We start from the raw sequence: 17316 nt of genomic DNA on the forward strand, positions 1-17316 counted from the left end.
TTTGTTCTGTGCTGCCCAGGGAAATGTTTTACTTACTCAGGCCGCTGACTTCCATTTCTTGTGTCTAGATGTCAGATGGGTTAAAATGCGAGATCAGAATCACTTTGCAGACATTATCTCAGGTCTGATGTCTGAGACAGAGGCATTGATGAGGAGGATTTACTCAGTGGGTAAGATACTGTAATATGCCTGTAACTGGGACTCGATCTTTGATTACATCAATGTGAATCCTTGTGGCTGCTAGAACAGTCACTCTTTTTCCACTTCCTTTCTCCTCCTTCCTTTTTACTTGCCTTTAACTAATTTTTCCTAAATAAGAAATTACAGGTAGAAGAGTCAACTATTTTCCTGTTATACATGATTAGTTTGATAATTATAAATATTTTTGCATGGATTTCAGCCTGTGTTTTGTTCAGCTAAGGATGATGTGGTTTTGACACTGTCAAATAATTTTGAATGTTTAAAGAATCTGAAAGAAAACTACCAAAGGGCTTGCTTTCAAAATGGAGTGAGCTGGATTTCATTGATGAGAGATACCTGTATGTTCTTATTTGGAGAAATGATGATACCTAAATCTGCCTCTGTTAAGGAAAACAAGAAGGGTCTCAGTTATGGTGTTGCTCTGGATGTTTTAATTTCTTCCTTACAGCAACAGTTTACTTTCACTCTTGCTGCTTTGACATTTCTTCTCATATTTTCTCTGGCCTCTCTGAGTTGCGCTCAGAGTTATTTCTAGGGGTACCCTGACCACCTTTTCTGGTCAGCATTTTGTCCTCTTTTTACCGCTGGGTACCCCTATTTCCACTGTTTACCAGGTGTCCATTATTTGTTATTGAAAAGCATTTAAGGTAATTTTACAGAGGAGCATCTGTGGAACATGAACACCAGCAGAGAGAGGATGTGGCTGCCTAAGAAAGGAAACACTTGTCTGTAGGGTTCCAGCCTCAGGAGGTGCAGTGGTGTGAAGGTTTGCAGAGAGGAAGATGCATGGCTGTGAGAAAAGAATGGGTCTCACTGTCATGAGACCTAATTCTGCAGCCCTGCAAAAATCAATTGATCTTTTCCGCTTTTGCAGAATTCCTAAGTGGTGCCCAGTAAGTGGCTGTTATCAACAAATTTGAGAGCTACAGGGTGTACAAAGCAGAGACCGATGGATGGCTATGCTCAGGATCAGCCTTGGTCTATCCAGCTCTGAATTAAAGGAGCAGGCTTTTGCAAACTGACTAGGGTGCCTTAAGCCTGTTTACCTCATTTCTGTGCTTTCTAGATTTACAACCACACTGCACTTCCCAGATATTGGAGAGCAAACTATATTCTGGGGCAGGAAGGGAGAATTAAAAAACCCCACCAAAACAAAAAAAACCCTATCCAACCAAAAAAAACCCAACCCAAAACCCAAGAAGCCCCAGCAAAGAATAAATACAGTGGGATTTTCAAACTGCAGGCTAAATTAAGCAAACACTTCTGAAGTTTATTTCTGCATCACAGTTCCTGTTGCATGAATGCCATTGGCTTCCCTTCTGTGTACCCTCTGGTTACTGAAGTTTGTGAAGCACTCAGACAGAGTATATATATGACAAACAGGTACTGACTAGTTCTGCCTCAAGAACAGGCCCTTGGATAATACGCCTTTAAGTACCATGGACCATTTAGCAAATGAATACTTACCTGTTGAGTAGTGGGTAACTCAAGGACCAATGCACATGCAGTTTCTTGAATACTGTAGGTTTCTTATAGGACAAGTGAGCTCTATTTTTATTCCTAAAGACTCTGCAGATGTGTGTATGTACACAGATCCTCAGCTGAATAGTACTAGGATAATTTTAGCCTAACATATACACTGAAACACAGGGAGTGAAGAAGACAGAGCCAGACTCTTCTCAGATGGTTCCCAGAGGCAGGACAAGAGGCAGTGGGCACAAACAGAAATACTCAAACAACAGGAAGAACTTCTTTGCTGTAAGGGTGGTCAAACACTGGAACAGGTTGCCCAGAGAAGTTGTGGAGTCTCTCCTTGGAAGTACTCAGAATCCATTTGGACATGATCCTGAGCGACTGGCTTTAGGTGACCCTGCTTTGAGCAGAGGGTTGGACTAAAGACCTCCACAGGTGCCTTCCAGCCTCTGATTCTGTGATTGTATCATACAATGTTCTTCTGTATACGTTTTTTAGACCTAACATTCATAGAAATGTGTTATCTTCTAGCTAACTGTTCTGGGTATTTGTTAGTCAAGATTTACAAGTGTTTGTTTCCTCCTTCTTTACTAGACACTATCTCCCAAATCAACAAGAATGATTTTGGAACACAGAAATATGAACAGTGGATAGTTGCCACTCAGAAGAAATGCAGGCTGTTGCAACTGGCAGATAAGGAGAAGGAGAGCAGCATTTGTAGACACCTTTTCATTTGCACTGAACACCTGCGGGTAAGTGTATATCCTCTTTCCTTCCATATAGAGGTGGAGCCATCCTGTTTCTTCTGATACAGGTATGTTCACCTAGGAGCAGGTTTGGAACCAAATAATTTTATGTGATGCAGGCTAAAGCATAGTGTGTAAGAGTTGTGTCTTACGATACTCACTAAGAACAGTATAGTTCAGAAGAGACTTTGTAATGCTTGTGTTGACATGCAAATGGAAGAACAACATAAGTTTGTAATACTTAATCTAGTTAAATTAAATTTGCATTCATACCCTGTCCCACAGAAAATGAGGCTTAAATGTGTATGTGTCTCTTTCTGAGCAGAAATTCAATGATGCTCTTATCATCAGTGAAGATGCCCGCATTGAAGATGCTTTAGCCTACCTAACTGAATTTTTCACAAATGTCAAAAATGGACCATATACAGAGTTAGAGAAGAAACTGACAGCCAAATTTCAAGGTATTTCACACAGTACCTGTGGCAGTGGCAGGTGAGAAGAGGGCTTATGGTAGGATAATCCAAGTGTTTTCTTCAGAGTAAGTGCAGTTGTTTTTCCAGAAGTTTTGCACTTTTCAGAAGATCTAGTGTCCGTGTGGGTGCAAATGTAGTGTTAGGGTAGGCAGGGGGGAACTTACTTTCTGGGACTGCAAGCTTTTAGTGCAGGAGCTAAGGAAGTAGTAGTAATTGTAGCTAGATGCTATAGTAGGTTCTTACCTGCTTGACTTGGAGATAAGGCAGTGATGTTCTTAAGAGTGTGCCCCACAAGTAGGGGGATGGTCTACAATCATGGATGTTGGCATCGTTAGATAAGGCAATGTACACTGCTTGATGCACTGCCTAGCCTCCTCTTGCCCAATGCTGCTGGACGAATCCCAAACTTCTGGGAAGAAGCAGGTGGCCCTTGTACCCTTCTGATTAAAAGTTAGAGGTGGCACTGTTCTCTAATTGCTGATTTAGTAGCAGTGTGCTGTAAAACAGCCTGTGATCTGGTGTGTTGCAGTGTTGACCGCAATTTTAAATCACTGGGCTGTCTGCCCTCTGGTGTCAGTTGTTTCCTAAAAAGAAATGGCACTGCTCTTTGCAAGAACTGAGTTTGTTTTGATGCTGTCTTTTGACTCGCAGTATGTCACAGAGGTTCTCCTGTCAGTCTGCTACAAAATGTGAGAGATTCAGAATTCTTTTTTTCTGGGGATTTTGTTGTATTTAACCAATAGCTTTCTTGCTTGCATCTGAAAGAATGGTATAGAAAATAAAAATAGATGCTAAAGAGAATGTGGGTGGCTTTGTAGGTTTGGGTGAGAATTCTGGTTTTGGCATTAAAGAAGGTGAATTATTCAAGACACTGCTGTTTTCTTCCAGAGAAAGAACCAGAACTGACTGCCCTTTCAAAAGATGAGTCAAATGAGAATCCTAAGCTGGAAGAGCTTGCTTGCATCCTGGAGGAAGCATACCGCTATAACCCAGACACTCACACTCTTCTCTTTGCTAAGACAAGAGCCTTAGTAGCTGTAAGACATTTCTTTTCAAAGCTCCTAAAATGGGAAGTGAGAAAATAAAATCCCTCATCTATTACCCTTCCCATTTTGATCTGGAAATTGAAAAATATGCATGTATTTGATTTTTCCAAGAAAATAATTATCTTTCTATATCTTCCTAAGCACTGATGCTATGAGACAGGATGACGGGGGGGGGGGGGTTCCCGTTTTCTAAAAACTACAGTATAGGGGTGGTGCCCTTCATCACTTTTTCTTGCTATGTGTCATAGCTGGTCATTAAGCCATCAGATTTTTACTTTAGGTCTGAAGTAATTTTTAACAAGATGTATTACAATGTTTTTGGCTTTAATGTGGCAGTATTATAAACCAGCATCTCTGCTCTATTACAGACTGCACATCAGGAGGCATTTATAGGTTTCCTATAGGCCCGAAGGAGGCCTTTGCCCTAGTGTGTTCTTGATCAATAAAAAGGAAAGACTTTGTCAAGCAGATGATCTCTGGACCCTTCTGATGCACTGGTCTATTTCATACTTGCCTAGGATCAAGAATCTAGGCTGCATGATCTTTTTTCTCCCTTCCAATACGTTGTTCCCAGAAAAAAATCATGCCTGAATTAACTGTGCTGCTAACCATTAGCTTCAGTAGCTCTTAAACCTTTACTGCAGGGTGTCATAGTCTCTGGCTACTGTAAACAGATTTATCAGCTGAGAGTCCCAATCCCCATTTTATCCTTGGGTATAAGCATGCTGGATGAAATGCAAACCAGAAAAATATTAAAGGCAGGCTAAAGTCCAAACTAACAACACTAAGCATTTGCTGGCAACTTTCGATTATAGAGGTAAAAGCCTACTGTAGCTTGGCTGAATTTTGTTCTTATGTAACAGCAGTTTGAAGGTGCCACATTCACTGTGCAGTGAGAAAGTGCAGTTTGTAAATAGCAACTCATTTCCTTTGGATCCCAGAGGTGTAGTATTCAATGATCTGTTGGTTTATAAGAGAAAAAGGCATACTTTTTAGTGGTGAAAGGCTGCTTGCTCTCTAGTCAGTCTTTAAGTTGCAGGGGTGGGAAAAGTGGAAATCACCTGTGGCATGGTTCAATCTGGCATCATGGCTGTGACCCTTGCTTTCTTACCTATTAATAGAAGTTCCCTCCTGATGCAAAAGTCCCACCTTCTTTTATGCTTTTGCTTCTCAGAAGTATTAATTGTCTAGGCAAGCGTGGGCAGGATCTACGTATCTATCCCAAACTAACGTTTCATCTGGACAGGGATCTAACTCCCTGATTTGCTTTCCAGGCTTTGAAGAAGTGGATAGAAGCAAACCCTCTACTTAGCTACATAAAGCCAGGTGTGTTGATGGGTCGTGGAAGAAGAGATCAAAAAACAGGTATGCAGATTTGCACTGAGGAATACCAGTTGCTAGACCTATGGTGGCTACACTGCTGAAATTGTTCTACTCTTCCTGTGTTCATCTTCTGTCCTCTTAAACAGAGGAAGGTCATGAAAGTTTGTACTTTGTTTTCTTCCACATCTAGAAGACCTTTAACCAATCATAAGGAGATGCTTACTTTTTCTGTCCAGAATCTTCAGTTAAAGCAGCAGTAACGCTGTCAGTGACCCTTTGCTGCAGGATTCTTTTGCTTATTCAGAAGTAGTTTAGAAACTGTTTGCTATGATGGCTTCTTGATTACTTCTAGTGGTATTTTCCCTGTTCCTTTTACAGATCCCTCTCTTATTTTGTGTGTGGTTTTAAGGTAGAACAGAAGCTATAGCTGAAATGAATTATGCATGGCTTAAGTTAAGAGTTAGCTTGGGCTTAAAATAACTAAGCTGTATAGGTCTCTCTAATAAAGGTCAGCTAGGTGTTGTGTCTGAAATCATATTTCCCAGGATGACAATTTGTGTGGCACATCAACAGGAATTCCTCCTGCTCAGTGGGTATAGTAGGCAGCCAGCTGGATACACAAACTTAAAGTACTTTTCCAGATCAAGAGGACATGCTCATTTTTAATCACTTAAATAAGAGAAAATGCAGGTGTCATGCTCAAGGAATTCTTAACTCTTCTTAATTTAAGGAAATTAGTGGTTTTTCCTGACACAGTTTCTTGGTACTGTAGGTATGACCCTCCCAATGCAGAAGGGTGTGCTGGATGCATTCAAAACCAACAAAGAGAACAGACTGCTAATTGCTACATCCGTTGCTGATGAAGGCATTGATATTTCTGAGTGCAACCTTGTTGTGCTCTATGAATACTTCGGTAATGTCACCAAAATGATCCAAGTCAGAGGTATGGAATTTCAGAGCTATTACTTTAGAAACCTGTTTTGGCCTAGAAAGGGACATAAAGTGCTACTGAATTACACTTTGGAAATACTATAGTAATATGTGCATGTCTTGCTGTTATTCCTCTGTGCCCCTGAGTGAAGTCAGATGAATGATGGGACTGGACATGACAAATTTGTTCACAGAACTGAGTCCTTGATATTGCGTGACTTTTCTTTTGCCATGCAAATTAGCCATGCTGCACAAGGTTATTGAACTGTTGAGGACTGATCCCTCAAGTGGCTAATTATACATATAAGCAGAAGTATGGCTAGAAGAGCTGTAGTCAGAAATAATGCAAATCATTCTGTGACAAAGGACTGCTGTAATGGAGTTTCATGCATTGACACGGCTTCTGAAGACCTTCCCCTGCCCAGTGGCTTATTGCCAACACAGCTACTCATGGGTACCTGAGACCTTCACATCTGCAGATCTCTTAACATTCAAGACAAGAAAAAAGGAAACTCTGTTTCTGTCTTGGCTTGTCTGAAGAAGTCTGTCAAGACTTCAGTCTTGAATCTTGGTGATTTTACAGTAAGGCCAGTAGAGGGGAATGAAGACCCACACTAAATACTGGTTTCTGTTTATGACATTCCTAAATGTCATAAAACTGCCTACGTCTTTCAAGGGTGCATCTGCAGTACTTTATCATACCACCCAAGCAGATTACTTCATAATTTTATGGTAAGTGATCTTAGTCCTCTGCTTTCAGGGTTTGTGTCCTGTGACTTTCTTATTTTTGTCTTAGAATGAAATAATTGGCCCAGAATTCATGTTTATGGGTGAAAGGATGGTGTTTCTTAACAAGCCATGAATGATGCAAAGAAAATAGGCTGCATCAGTTTTAAACAACATAAAATCATGATTTTGGGGGAATAGGAGCTCAAAAGCTAATGTGAACACTTTTTCTAACTGAAATACTTCTGAAGTGGTACAAGATCCCTGTAGTTCTTAGTTTGCCTGTGTCACAGCAGCAAAAATCAGGCAGGCAGTAGGCACAGACAGGCGGAAGAGATGGCACTTGCTCTTGTCTCTTTTCTTGCCATCACCATATTTCCAGTTCCTCAGGTTTTTTGTGATAAGACTTTTTCTTTTTTTAAATAGGCACCAATTAGCAGGGCAGAAAACTAGTAAGTAAGACTAAGATGAACCTTTTTCCTCTAGTTTTTTTCCCACAAGAAGACAGCAAGATGCTGTACAATAAGTGTCAAACATGCCTGAGCTTAACTGAGGCAGGCCACAGAATCAGTCAATACAGTACTGGCTGGGCAATATCCATGAGGGTGCCTGGAAAGGTGCATCTTGTTCTGGTTTGTGATTGAAAAAGAGCGAGCTGATACACTGCTCTTCAGAAGCAGCATTTTCTGAACCTGAACATGGGAAACAAAAGCAGCCACACAGAAGTCCTTTATGCTCTTTTATGGCATAGCTGCCGCTTTTGCACATCTTGTTAAGAGTAACTAAAGAGGATAAATATGTTGCTGTATAGGTCGTGGAAGGGCAAAAGACAGCAAATGCATCCTTGTGACAAGCAAAACAGAAGTGGTTGAGAATGAGAAATACAACCGTTACAAGGAAGAAATGATGAATGAAGCTATTGAAAAGCTACAGAGTTGGGATGAAACAACATTTGCAAGAAAGGTTTGTACTTCTGTGGAATTTTCATACGCAAATCTACAGGCGTAATCTATACTGGCCTTATCTACAAGGGCTCTATCTAGGACCAAGTGATAACTTGAGGAAGGTGTTCACTGTACTTGGTTTCAGACCAAGGCTAAATCAGCAGAGAAGGGATAGTGTGTACTGCTCACTTGCAGAATGTCATCTGTACTGTAACTGTAAAAAACTTAGAAGTTGAGGTAGAATTTATGTAAACTTCTCAGCTTAGAAATAAAATATAAACTATTCTGTCCACTGGAAGAAAAATATTACTGTGTCTGGGATAGTGGACAGGGAGATGGGTAACTATGCAGACGGGGGTAATAGGTTCATTCAATTCTTGTTCAGAAGCACTTTATCTTTGCTGCAGGCTGGTACAAGTGCTTTTCTAAAGTTGTTTGTTGTCACACCAAGTGCTTGTTCATTTCAGAGCAGTGGTTTCTGGGAGATGTCAAGAAATGATTGTCTGGGACATTAACAGGATGACATTTGGGTTTGTACCTGCTCTTCTGCTGGTGACTTCTTTTGTGCTGCCTACAGTACTGTTAATCTTTGCTTCAAGCAACTTCTGGCAGGTGAACAAGCCTAGTAGAACACCTCAGTACACATTCAGTGCTTTTCATTAACCCTGCTGTGTGCTGTGCACTTACCAGATCAGAAAACATCATGAGGATAGAAAGAAGTGTCCAAGTACTTCTGGTGCTGAGGTGACATGTAAGAGGTGTTGCGGGCTAAGTCAATGACAGATTTTTGGCCGGGCAGTTTTCTGCCTGGCGCAGCTGGCACGTCTCTGTAACCACCCCACCTGCCCAGATGCCCTTCCATAATAGGTATGAGGCTCTGCAAGTGGAACCGAACAATGATGAGGATGATGGTTCATCTAGCTTGGAGGTGTCACCAAGGTTAAACTGGCCTATGCCCTGTGTCAAAAACACTTCCATAAAAACAAAAAAGACAGGTCACTGTCATAGGAGACCCTCTCCTGAGGATAACAGAAAGCACAATATGCCAACCAGACCCACTTCTTAGGGAAGTCTGCCACCTCCCTGGGGCCCAGGTTAAAGATGTGAAGAGAAAGCTTCCTACCCTGGTATCGCCCTAGTATTATTATTCATTATTGATTTTTCATGTAGGCAATGATGAAGTTGCAACAAGAAGTCCAAGGGCAATCAAAGAGACTTCAGGGCCTTGGGACAACTGGTTAAGGGATCAAGAGCACAAGTAGTGTTCTCCTCTATCCTTCCAGTTGCAGGGAATGACGAGGAAAGAAACAGGAAGACCCAGCAGATCAATACGTGGCTCTGAGCCTGGTGTCACCAGCAGAATTTGGGGGTTTTTGATCATGGGTTGGTCTACACAACACCAGGTTTGCTGGCAACAGACAGGGTACACCTGTCTCAAAGGGGGCAAAGGATCTTTGCGCAGGAGTTAGCAGGGTTCATTGAAAGAGCTTTAAACTAGATTTTAAGGGGGAAAGGGATAAAACCAGGCTCGCTAGAGATAAGCCTGGCGGTGGTATGCCAATGTTTAAGGGATGCTATGCTAGCGAGGTCCTTCGGTCTGCCGTCTCAGTGGAGATAGGGGATGGAGATCCATGCAGTGGCAAAGAATCAAGGGGTTTTGATGTGTTAGAAACCACAGGAGTGACTGAGAACAGTCACATAGGAATTAGGGCTTCTTCCCCCCAAAAGGTGGCAGGATCAATAGCCCAACTGAAGTGCATCTACACCACTGCACACAGCACGGGCAACAAACAGGAGGACTTGGAAGCTGTTGGGCAGCTGGAAAACTATGATAAAATTGCAATCACAGAAGCATGCTGGGATGACCTGCACAACTGGAGTGCTGCAATAGATAGCTATAAACCCTTCAGAAGGCAAGGGACGAGACATGGTGGGGTAGCCCTCTATGTTAGGGAGTGGTTTGATTGTTTAGAGCTTAATGATGGTGATGATAGGGTTGAGTTTTTATGGGCAAGAATCAAGGGGAAGGCCAACAAGGCAGAGGTCATGGTGGGAGTCTGTTATAGACTGCCCCACCAGGATGAAGAGGCAGACAAAATACTCTATAAGCAGCTGGAAGTCTCATGATTGCTAGCCCTTGTTCTTGTGGGGGACTTCAACTTGCCAGGTGTCTTTTGGGAATACAATACAGCGGAGAGGAAACAGTCTAGGAGGTTCCTGGAGTGTGTGGAAGATACCCTCCTGACACAGCTGGTGAGTGAGCCAACTAGGGAAGGCACTAGGGAAGATGGTTGGAGGCCATCTTGGGCACAAAGATGATGAAATGATTGATAGCTTTTGATTCTCAGAGAAGTAAGGAAGGGGGTTAGCAGAACTGCCACCTTGGACTTCCAGAAGGTAGACTTTGGCCTGTTTGGGAGCCTGGTTGACAGAGTGCCTTGGGACGCCATCCTGAAGGGCAAAGGAGTCCAGGAAGAATGGACATTCTTCAAGGAGGAAATCTTAAAGGCACAGGAGCAGGCCATCCCTATGTGCCAAAAGATGAGCCAGTGGGGAAGAAGACAGTGCTGGCTGAACAGAGAGCTTTGGCTGGAACTTGGCGAAAAAAAGGAGAGTTTATGACCTTTGGAAGAAGGGGCAGGCCACTCAGGAGGACTACAAGGATGTTGTGATGCTATGGAGGGAAAAAATTAGAAGGGTCAAAGCCCAACTAGAACTTAATCTGGCTACTGCTGCAAAAGACAATAAAAAATGTTTCTAAAATACACTAGCAATAAAAGGACGGCTAAGGAGAATCTCCATTCCTTATTGGATGCAGGGCAGATGCACAGTGACAAAGGCTGAGGAAAAGGCTGAGGTACTTAATGCTTTCTTTGCCTCAGTCTTTAATAGTAAGACCAATTGTTCTCTGGGTACCCAGCCCCCTGAGCTGGAAGACAGGGACAGGGAGCAGCATGAAGCCCACATAATCCAAGGGAAATGGTTAGCAACCTGCCACACCACTTAGACACACACAAGTCTATGAGGCTGGATAGGATCCATCCAAGGGTACTGAGGGAGCTGGCAGAAGCGCTCACCAAGCCACTTGCAATCAATTATCAGCAATCCTGACTAACTGGGGAGGTCCCAGTTGACTGGAGGTTAGCAAGTGCAACACCCATCTACAAGAAGGGCTGGAAGGAGGATCCAGGGAACTACAGGCCTGTCAGTCTGACCTTGGTGCTGGGGAAGGTTATGGAGCAGATTGTCCTGAGTGCCATCACACAGCACATACAGGACAACGAGGTGATCAGGCCCAATCAGCATGGGTTTATGAAAGGCAGGTCCTGCTTGACTAACCTGATCTCCTTCTATGACCAGGTGACTCTCTTAGTGGATGAGGGAAAGGCTGTGCCTGTTGCCTACCTGGACTTTAGTGAAGACTTTCACACCGTTTCCCACAGTGTTTTCCTGGAGAAACTGGCTGGTCGTGGCTTGGACAGGCGTACTCTTCACTAGATAAAAAACTGGCTGGGTGGCTGGGCCCAAAGAATGGTGGTGAATGGAGTTAAATCCAGTTGGCGGCCGGTCACAAGTGGTGTTCCCCAGGGCCCAGTATTGGAGCCAGTTCGGTTTAATGTCCCTATCAATGGTCTGGACGAGGGGATCGAGTGCACCCTCAGTAAGTCTGCAGATGACACCAAGTTGGGCAGGAGCGTTGATCTGCTTGAGGGTGTGAAGGCTCTACAGAGGAATCTGGACAGGCTGGGTCAATGGGCCAAGGACAATTGGATGAGGTTCAACAAGACTCAGTGCTGGATCCTACTCTTGGGTCATGACAACCCCAGGCAATGCTCCAGGCTTGGGGAAGAGTGGCTGGAAAGCTGCCTGGCAGAAAAGGACCTGGGGGTGTTGGTCAACAGCCGGCTGAATATGAGCCAGCAGTGTGTGCAGGTGGCCAAGAAGGCCAAGAGCATCCTGGCCTGTATCAGAAATAGTGTGGCCAGCAGGAGCAGGGAAGTGATCGCCCCCCTGTACTGGGCACTGGTGAGGCTGCACCTCAAATACTGTGTTCAGTTTTGGGCCCCTCACTCCAGGAAAGACATTGAGGTGCTGGAGCGTGTCCAGAGAAGGGCAACGAAGCTGGTGAAGGGTCTAGAGCACAAGTCCTGTGAGGAGTGGCTGAGGGAGCTGGGGTTGTTTAGTCTGAAGAAAAGGAGGCTGAGGGGAGACCTTATCGCTCTCTCCAACTACCTGAAAGGAGGTTGTAGCGAGGTGGGCATTGGTCTCTTCTCCCAAGTAACAAGAGATAGGACAAGAGGAAATGGCCTCAAGTTGCACCAGTGGAACTTTAGGTCAGATATTAGGAAAAATGTCTTCAGTGAAAGGATTATCAAGCACTGGAACAGGCTGCCCAGAGAAGTGGTTGAGTCACTATCCGTGGAAGTATTTAAAAGATGTGTAGATGTGGCACTTGGGGACATGGTTTAGCAGTGGACTTGCAGTGTTAGGTTTGCGGTTGGACTCCATGATCTTAAAGGTCTTTTCCAACCTAAATCATTCTATGATTCTATTTTCCTAGACCTTTGCAACAAATTTCCTAGAGAAGACTGGAATAAGTCAGTGGTAGCCACTACAAATAAAAAGACTTTGTACACAGTTCTGCCATATTCTTACGCATTTGCAGATCACCCCATGTTTCCAGACAAGCTTTCACAGACTGAGAATCAAAGCATGTCCAAGGCCCTCTAGCCTTTGTGAAATTTCCTCTCCCACCTCCGAGTCTTGCTTTGGCTGCTCTGCTTCTTGGAGGATTTTGTTTCTGCATGAGCTGCAGGTTCCCAGGTCCAGGCTGTGGCTGTTGCCTCTTTCTCCTGCAATTTCTGTGGCCTCTGGAGCATTCTTTCCAGAGCAGCAGCACTACTTCTGCTGTAGAGAGTCTCACATGACTTAGTCTTCACAAGGACTTAATAGCGTTATGACCAGAGGGGCCATAGCGGGGTAGAGGGGAGGAAGGAACAGATGGCATAAATGCTGTCCATCATGTGACTTACTTATTCTAGCCTTACATTCTTAACCTGACAAATGTACCATGTTCTTCCTTTGGTATGAGTTGCTAGAACAAAGCCTGGTTGGTTTGTTTGTTTGCTTTTAAGTAATAGGTTCCTAGATGTTACATATCCTGAGTCATGTTTAGACAGATGTAATTTCATAATGATCTTGATTTTTATTTATTTATTAAAGATACATGACCTGCAAATGAAGGAAAAGGTATTACGAGACTCCAGGAAGAAAGAAACAAGAAGTAAGGTAGTGGAAGGGAAAAAAAATCTTCTTTGTGGAAAATGCAAAGCATATGCCTGCAGTACAGATGACATCAGAGTTATAAAGGTATGTGTCTGTATGGAAACCTACATCCATGAACACCAGGGAAGTCAACATTATTGAACTAACAGCAGTGTTTATTAGTGTGGAAAGCAGGCTATTTTGTGCAAACTGGAGCAGAAAAAAATTCTGAGTAAATCGGAAAGCCACAGGACCAGTCATAACTACTTCTGTAGCGTGTTATGATGGTAGTTGATGATATCCAGGCTGTGCAAATATGTGATATGACAGGAATCACTTCAGTTTTCCTGAACCCCTTTCTATTAGAAACTGATGAATTTTGTGGAAAATCATGTGATCTTCAATGACATAACCTATTCGTATAACTGCTGGGTATTTACTTTCCTGATTAGCACAAGATTGGGAGTCTTCCTGCAGTTGAGAGATTTCTCCCACTATTTCTGTTGATTGCAAATTATCCATACAAAGTACTGAGATCAGCTCGCTGTTTAGCTCCTTGGCTTATGGGCCAGTTTTCAGTTTTGAAAGGCAGGGCAAAGCATGGTTTTACAAGAGGAGCCCTTTAATTCTTCAGTATTACTTTGTTTTCCATTCTTTAGGTAGTTCACATTGCTTCGATGTATCTCATGGGGACATTTTTATTGTAATCTTTCTGAACTTGAAGAATTCCTCTGCAGGCCCAAGAAGCCAATATTCTAGACATGGAAAGTGGTGATCATGAAAGAGAGCCTTTTCTGGGCACTTTGAGCCTTTCTAGTTCTGAAATTTGTTCTTCTGAAGCTTCCATTTGTGCTGCTCTGAAAACTACAGTTGTGATGTGATAAAGCGCTTCAGGCCACAGCTGAGTATTACAGAATGCTTGCCTTCAGCCACTTCCCTTTTTAATCAAGAATATCTTTTTTTTTTGTTTTTACCAGCTGTTTTTGGAACATAGATGGAGTTCACTACTCCTCTGCATAGGGAATATCCACAGGCGAGGATTTGGGAATAGCTCAGCCTTGTGAAAACCTAGTTACACTTCTTTGACAAATAACAAGGGATATCTAATATGCATCTCTGACTGTTACTCCATTTTGTGCTGCTGGCTTATCACCTATACCTGGGCAAATAGATCTGAGAGTTCAGAAAACTCTTCAGGAAGAGTTTTTGCTTAGTACTCTGCAAATAACCCCTCACAATATTTTAAATAATCCCTACAAACCGAGTTCTGTCATAGTTCAGCCTACATATTTAATTCAAGTTGGATATCGAGGAAGAACTAGCATTTTCAGACTCCAGCTCAAATTGTACATATGCTTTCAAATTAAGTTTTTAATTTTTTTAATCTTTAATTATATATATTATAAACAACAACTCTTACTCCTTTACCTTGTTAGGCTTACTTTTTTCTACCATTCCAATGTAATTGCATCACCCCTCATGGAAGGCTGGGGTCACGTAGTTAAAATAAGTGAGAACCAGGAGTCTTTCAAGTTGTCTGTTGTCTGGATGACTCTGTTATTTTATGCAAAGGGCTCAAATACTGCAAGCGTGGCTTTTAGAGAATCTAAGTAAGTTCAAATATGTGTAAGCTAGTGACTTGTGATATATAGTAATTTGGGGTTTGATAAGACCAAGCCTGGGCCTTTCTAGTACCTGGTATTTAATGAATGGGGAAAAAAGAGCGATGAGTCAAGTGGGCTGGAAGGTGAGCCTCCTTAATGACAGGAAGCACCTTACCAGGGAAATGGTATTTGTGAGGGGAAGGCAAATGTCAGGGAAAAAATGAGGAATGGTGTTTCTACTATTAAGTGCTTCTGGCATGTGTTGTTTCAGGAATCTCATCACACTGTCCTAGGAGACGCGTTCAAGGAGCGTTATATAACAAAGCCTCACCATAAACCAGTCAGGTTTGATTGGTTTGAGAAAAAAAGCAAGATGTATTGCCAAAATACTAATTGCCAGCATGACTGGGGAATCATAGTGAAGTACAAGACATTTGATAATCTACCAGTGATCAAAATCAAAAGTTTTGTATTAGAGAATGTTGAAACTGGGACACAAATGGATTTTCAGAAATGGAAGAATATTAATTTTTCTTTGAAGACTTTTGATGTTGAAGAAACATCCAGCTGAACTCAGCATTTTAATGCATGTATCACCCTACTGCACCAAGCTTGAAATAGTGGATAATCTCTTTCCATGTATAAAAAGTTCTTGTTCTTTATGCTGTTGGATATACTAGGCCCCTCATCAGCATCTGGCTAGATTAAAAAAGGCTAGTATGGCCACTAAAAAAAAAATCTGCTATGTAATTAAATGTTTCACAAGAAGTTTTAATATAAGCATGGACAAAAATGTGCTCTAAGCATCTAGATCTTAATCTTTGCTGCTACGAAGAAGCTGGTCTGAAAAATACAAAATCCAGCTGAATGACTTATTAAACATCTGATTTTAGGTGACAGGCCACAACTTCAAGCATTTCTGTGTGAATCAGAATCTTCTTTGTTACCAGTTAGTTCTGGTTGGATTGCACCTCCAAGGAGACAACATGGCTTATACAGACACTTGAAGCGCTACTTTAGCTACTTTTAAAGCTTTTAAAAAAAATTACTTTTAATGCTCTAGGCATTTTGGTATATATCCAGTAACTTTTTGGTAAGGAAGATATTGCATGTTTTAAATCCATCTTTAATAGAGAATGCTTCTGCAACAGTCTGACAAAAGCAGTAGGGCTTCACAGAGCCCTCTTGGAGGAGGCATCTTCTGATTAAAATGGTAGCACTGTTTTCTTCTATCACTGCATGTTTGTCAAGTTGCTGAAGTTGCAGAATGGACACCTTTCTATGTGTTGCTTAACTGAACAAGCCCCAAGAAGGACAACCAGTGCTCTGTAAGATGGCTGAAGGCTTAATTTAGATGGTGATTAGCATTTACCCTGATGTCCTGCCTCACGAATTAGCTTCTGAAATCTCTCAAGACATTAATATTAATTCTGCAGATTTCCTGTCAGAAATGATCTAGAATTGGAACAAAGTCTAGGCATTAGTGTCTTTAAATCCCTCCTCCCCATCCAGATCCCAGACTTCTCTCAGAAAAACAGAAATTGCTACACACACAGTTATAAAACCTGGTGTCCTGGTTTCAGCTGGGATAGTTAATTTTCTTTCTAGTATTTACTATGAGAAGAACGTGGATAACACACTGATGTTTTCAGTTGTTGCTAAGTAGTGTTTAGACTAAGTCAAAGATTTTTCAGCTTCTTATGCCCAGCCAGCAAGAAGGCTGGAGGGGCACATGAAGTTGGGAGGGGACACAGCCAGGACACCTGACCCAAACTGGCCAAGGGAATATTCCAGACCATGTGATGTCATGCCCAGTATATAAACTGGGGTTGTTGGCTGTGGGGGGTGGATTGCTGCTCGGGAACTAACTGGGCATCAGTTGATGAGTGGTGAGCAATTGCATTGTTCATCACTTGTTTTGTATATTCCAATCCTTTTATTATTAGTACTGTAATTTTATTATTATTATTATCATTATTATTGTCTTCCTCTCTGTCCTATTAAACTGTCTTTATCTCAACCCACAAGTTTTACTTTTTTTTTTTTCTTCTGATTCTCTCCCCATCCCACTGGGTTGGGGGGAATTGAGCAAGCAGCTGCATGGTGCTTAGTTGCTGGCTGAGGTTAAACTTGTACACTTTAAAGCACTTGCTGATTCTATATATCTTCAATGAGCTTAATCTTCAGTATTTGTGGAACCAAGATCAAATATATTTTCACTTTATGCATTTGATAGTGTAATAACGTATGTATGTAGAAGAATTATGTGTCTGAAAGACCTGGACTCTGAAGAAAACAAACCACCTTGAAGAGGAACGTAACTGAGAGTCCAAAAATTACTTAAACTACCTAAACCCTACTCGGTGAGACTTGCAGTGTTCTTTTAAACAGTGTTATGTGGTATTAAAAGCAAAACAACTTTTTAAGCACTGCTTCATGTTCCATCCCAGTCCACGCCTTTTACTTTGAAAGCTGTATGCACCATACAGGAAGCCTGAATCTGTCCTACAGTAACTTACGCTGTGCTTAGTTTTTACCTAGTAAATTCACTGTTCTTAGAGCTGCTTCCAAAAAGGAAACACAGA

At 42.2% G+C, this 17316-nt stretch overlaps 1 protein-coding gene across 8 annotated transcripts in view; it reads left to right on the forward strand.

The window, feature by feature from the left end:
* RIGI (RNA sensor RIG-I) overlaps positions 1–16751 on the forward strand; it is a 28296-nt gene extending 11545 nt beyond the window's left edge. For 6 of the 8 annotated variants that reach the window (XM_075021751.1, XM_075021747.1, XM_075021750.1 and 3 more), the window contains 9 exons: positions 69–170; positions 2269–2426; positions 2746–2881; positions 3782–3930; positions 5214–5304; positions 6035–6205; positions 7730–7881; positions 13086–13232; positions 15003–16751. In XM_075021751.1, coding sequence (XP_074877852.1) covers positions 69–170; positions 2269–2426; positions 2746–2881; positions 3782–3930; positions 5214–5304; positions 6035–6205; positions 7730–7881; positions 13086–13232; positions 15003–15302 — 1406 coding nt within the window. In that variant the 3' untranslated portion in view covers positions 15303–16751. The other 2 variants (XR_012649161.1, XM_075021749.1) reach the window with 2 other exon arrangements.
* Positions 16752–17316: the final 565 nt, after the last annotated feature.

Source organism: Buteo buteo, chromosome Z (genome assembly GCF_964188355.1).
Source record: "Buteo buteo chromosome Z, bButBut1.hap1.1, whole genome shotgun sequence".
NCBI classification, from domain to species: domain Eukaryota; kingdom Metazoa; phylum Chordata; class Aves; order Accipitriformes; family Accipitridae; genus Buteo; species Buteo buteo.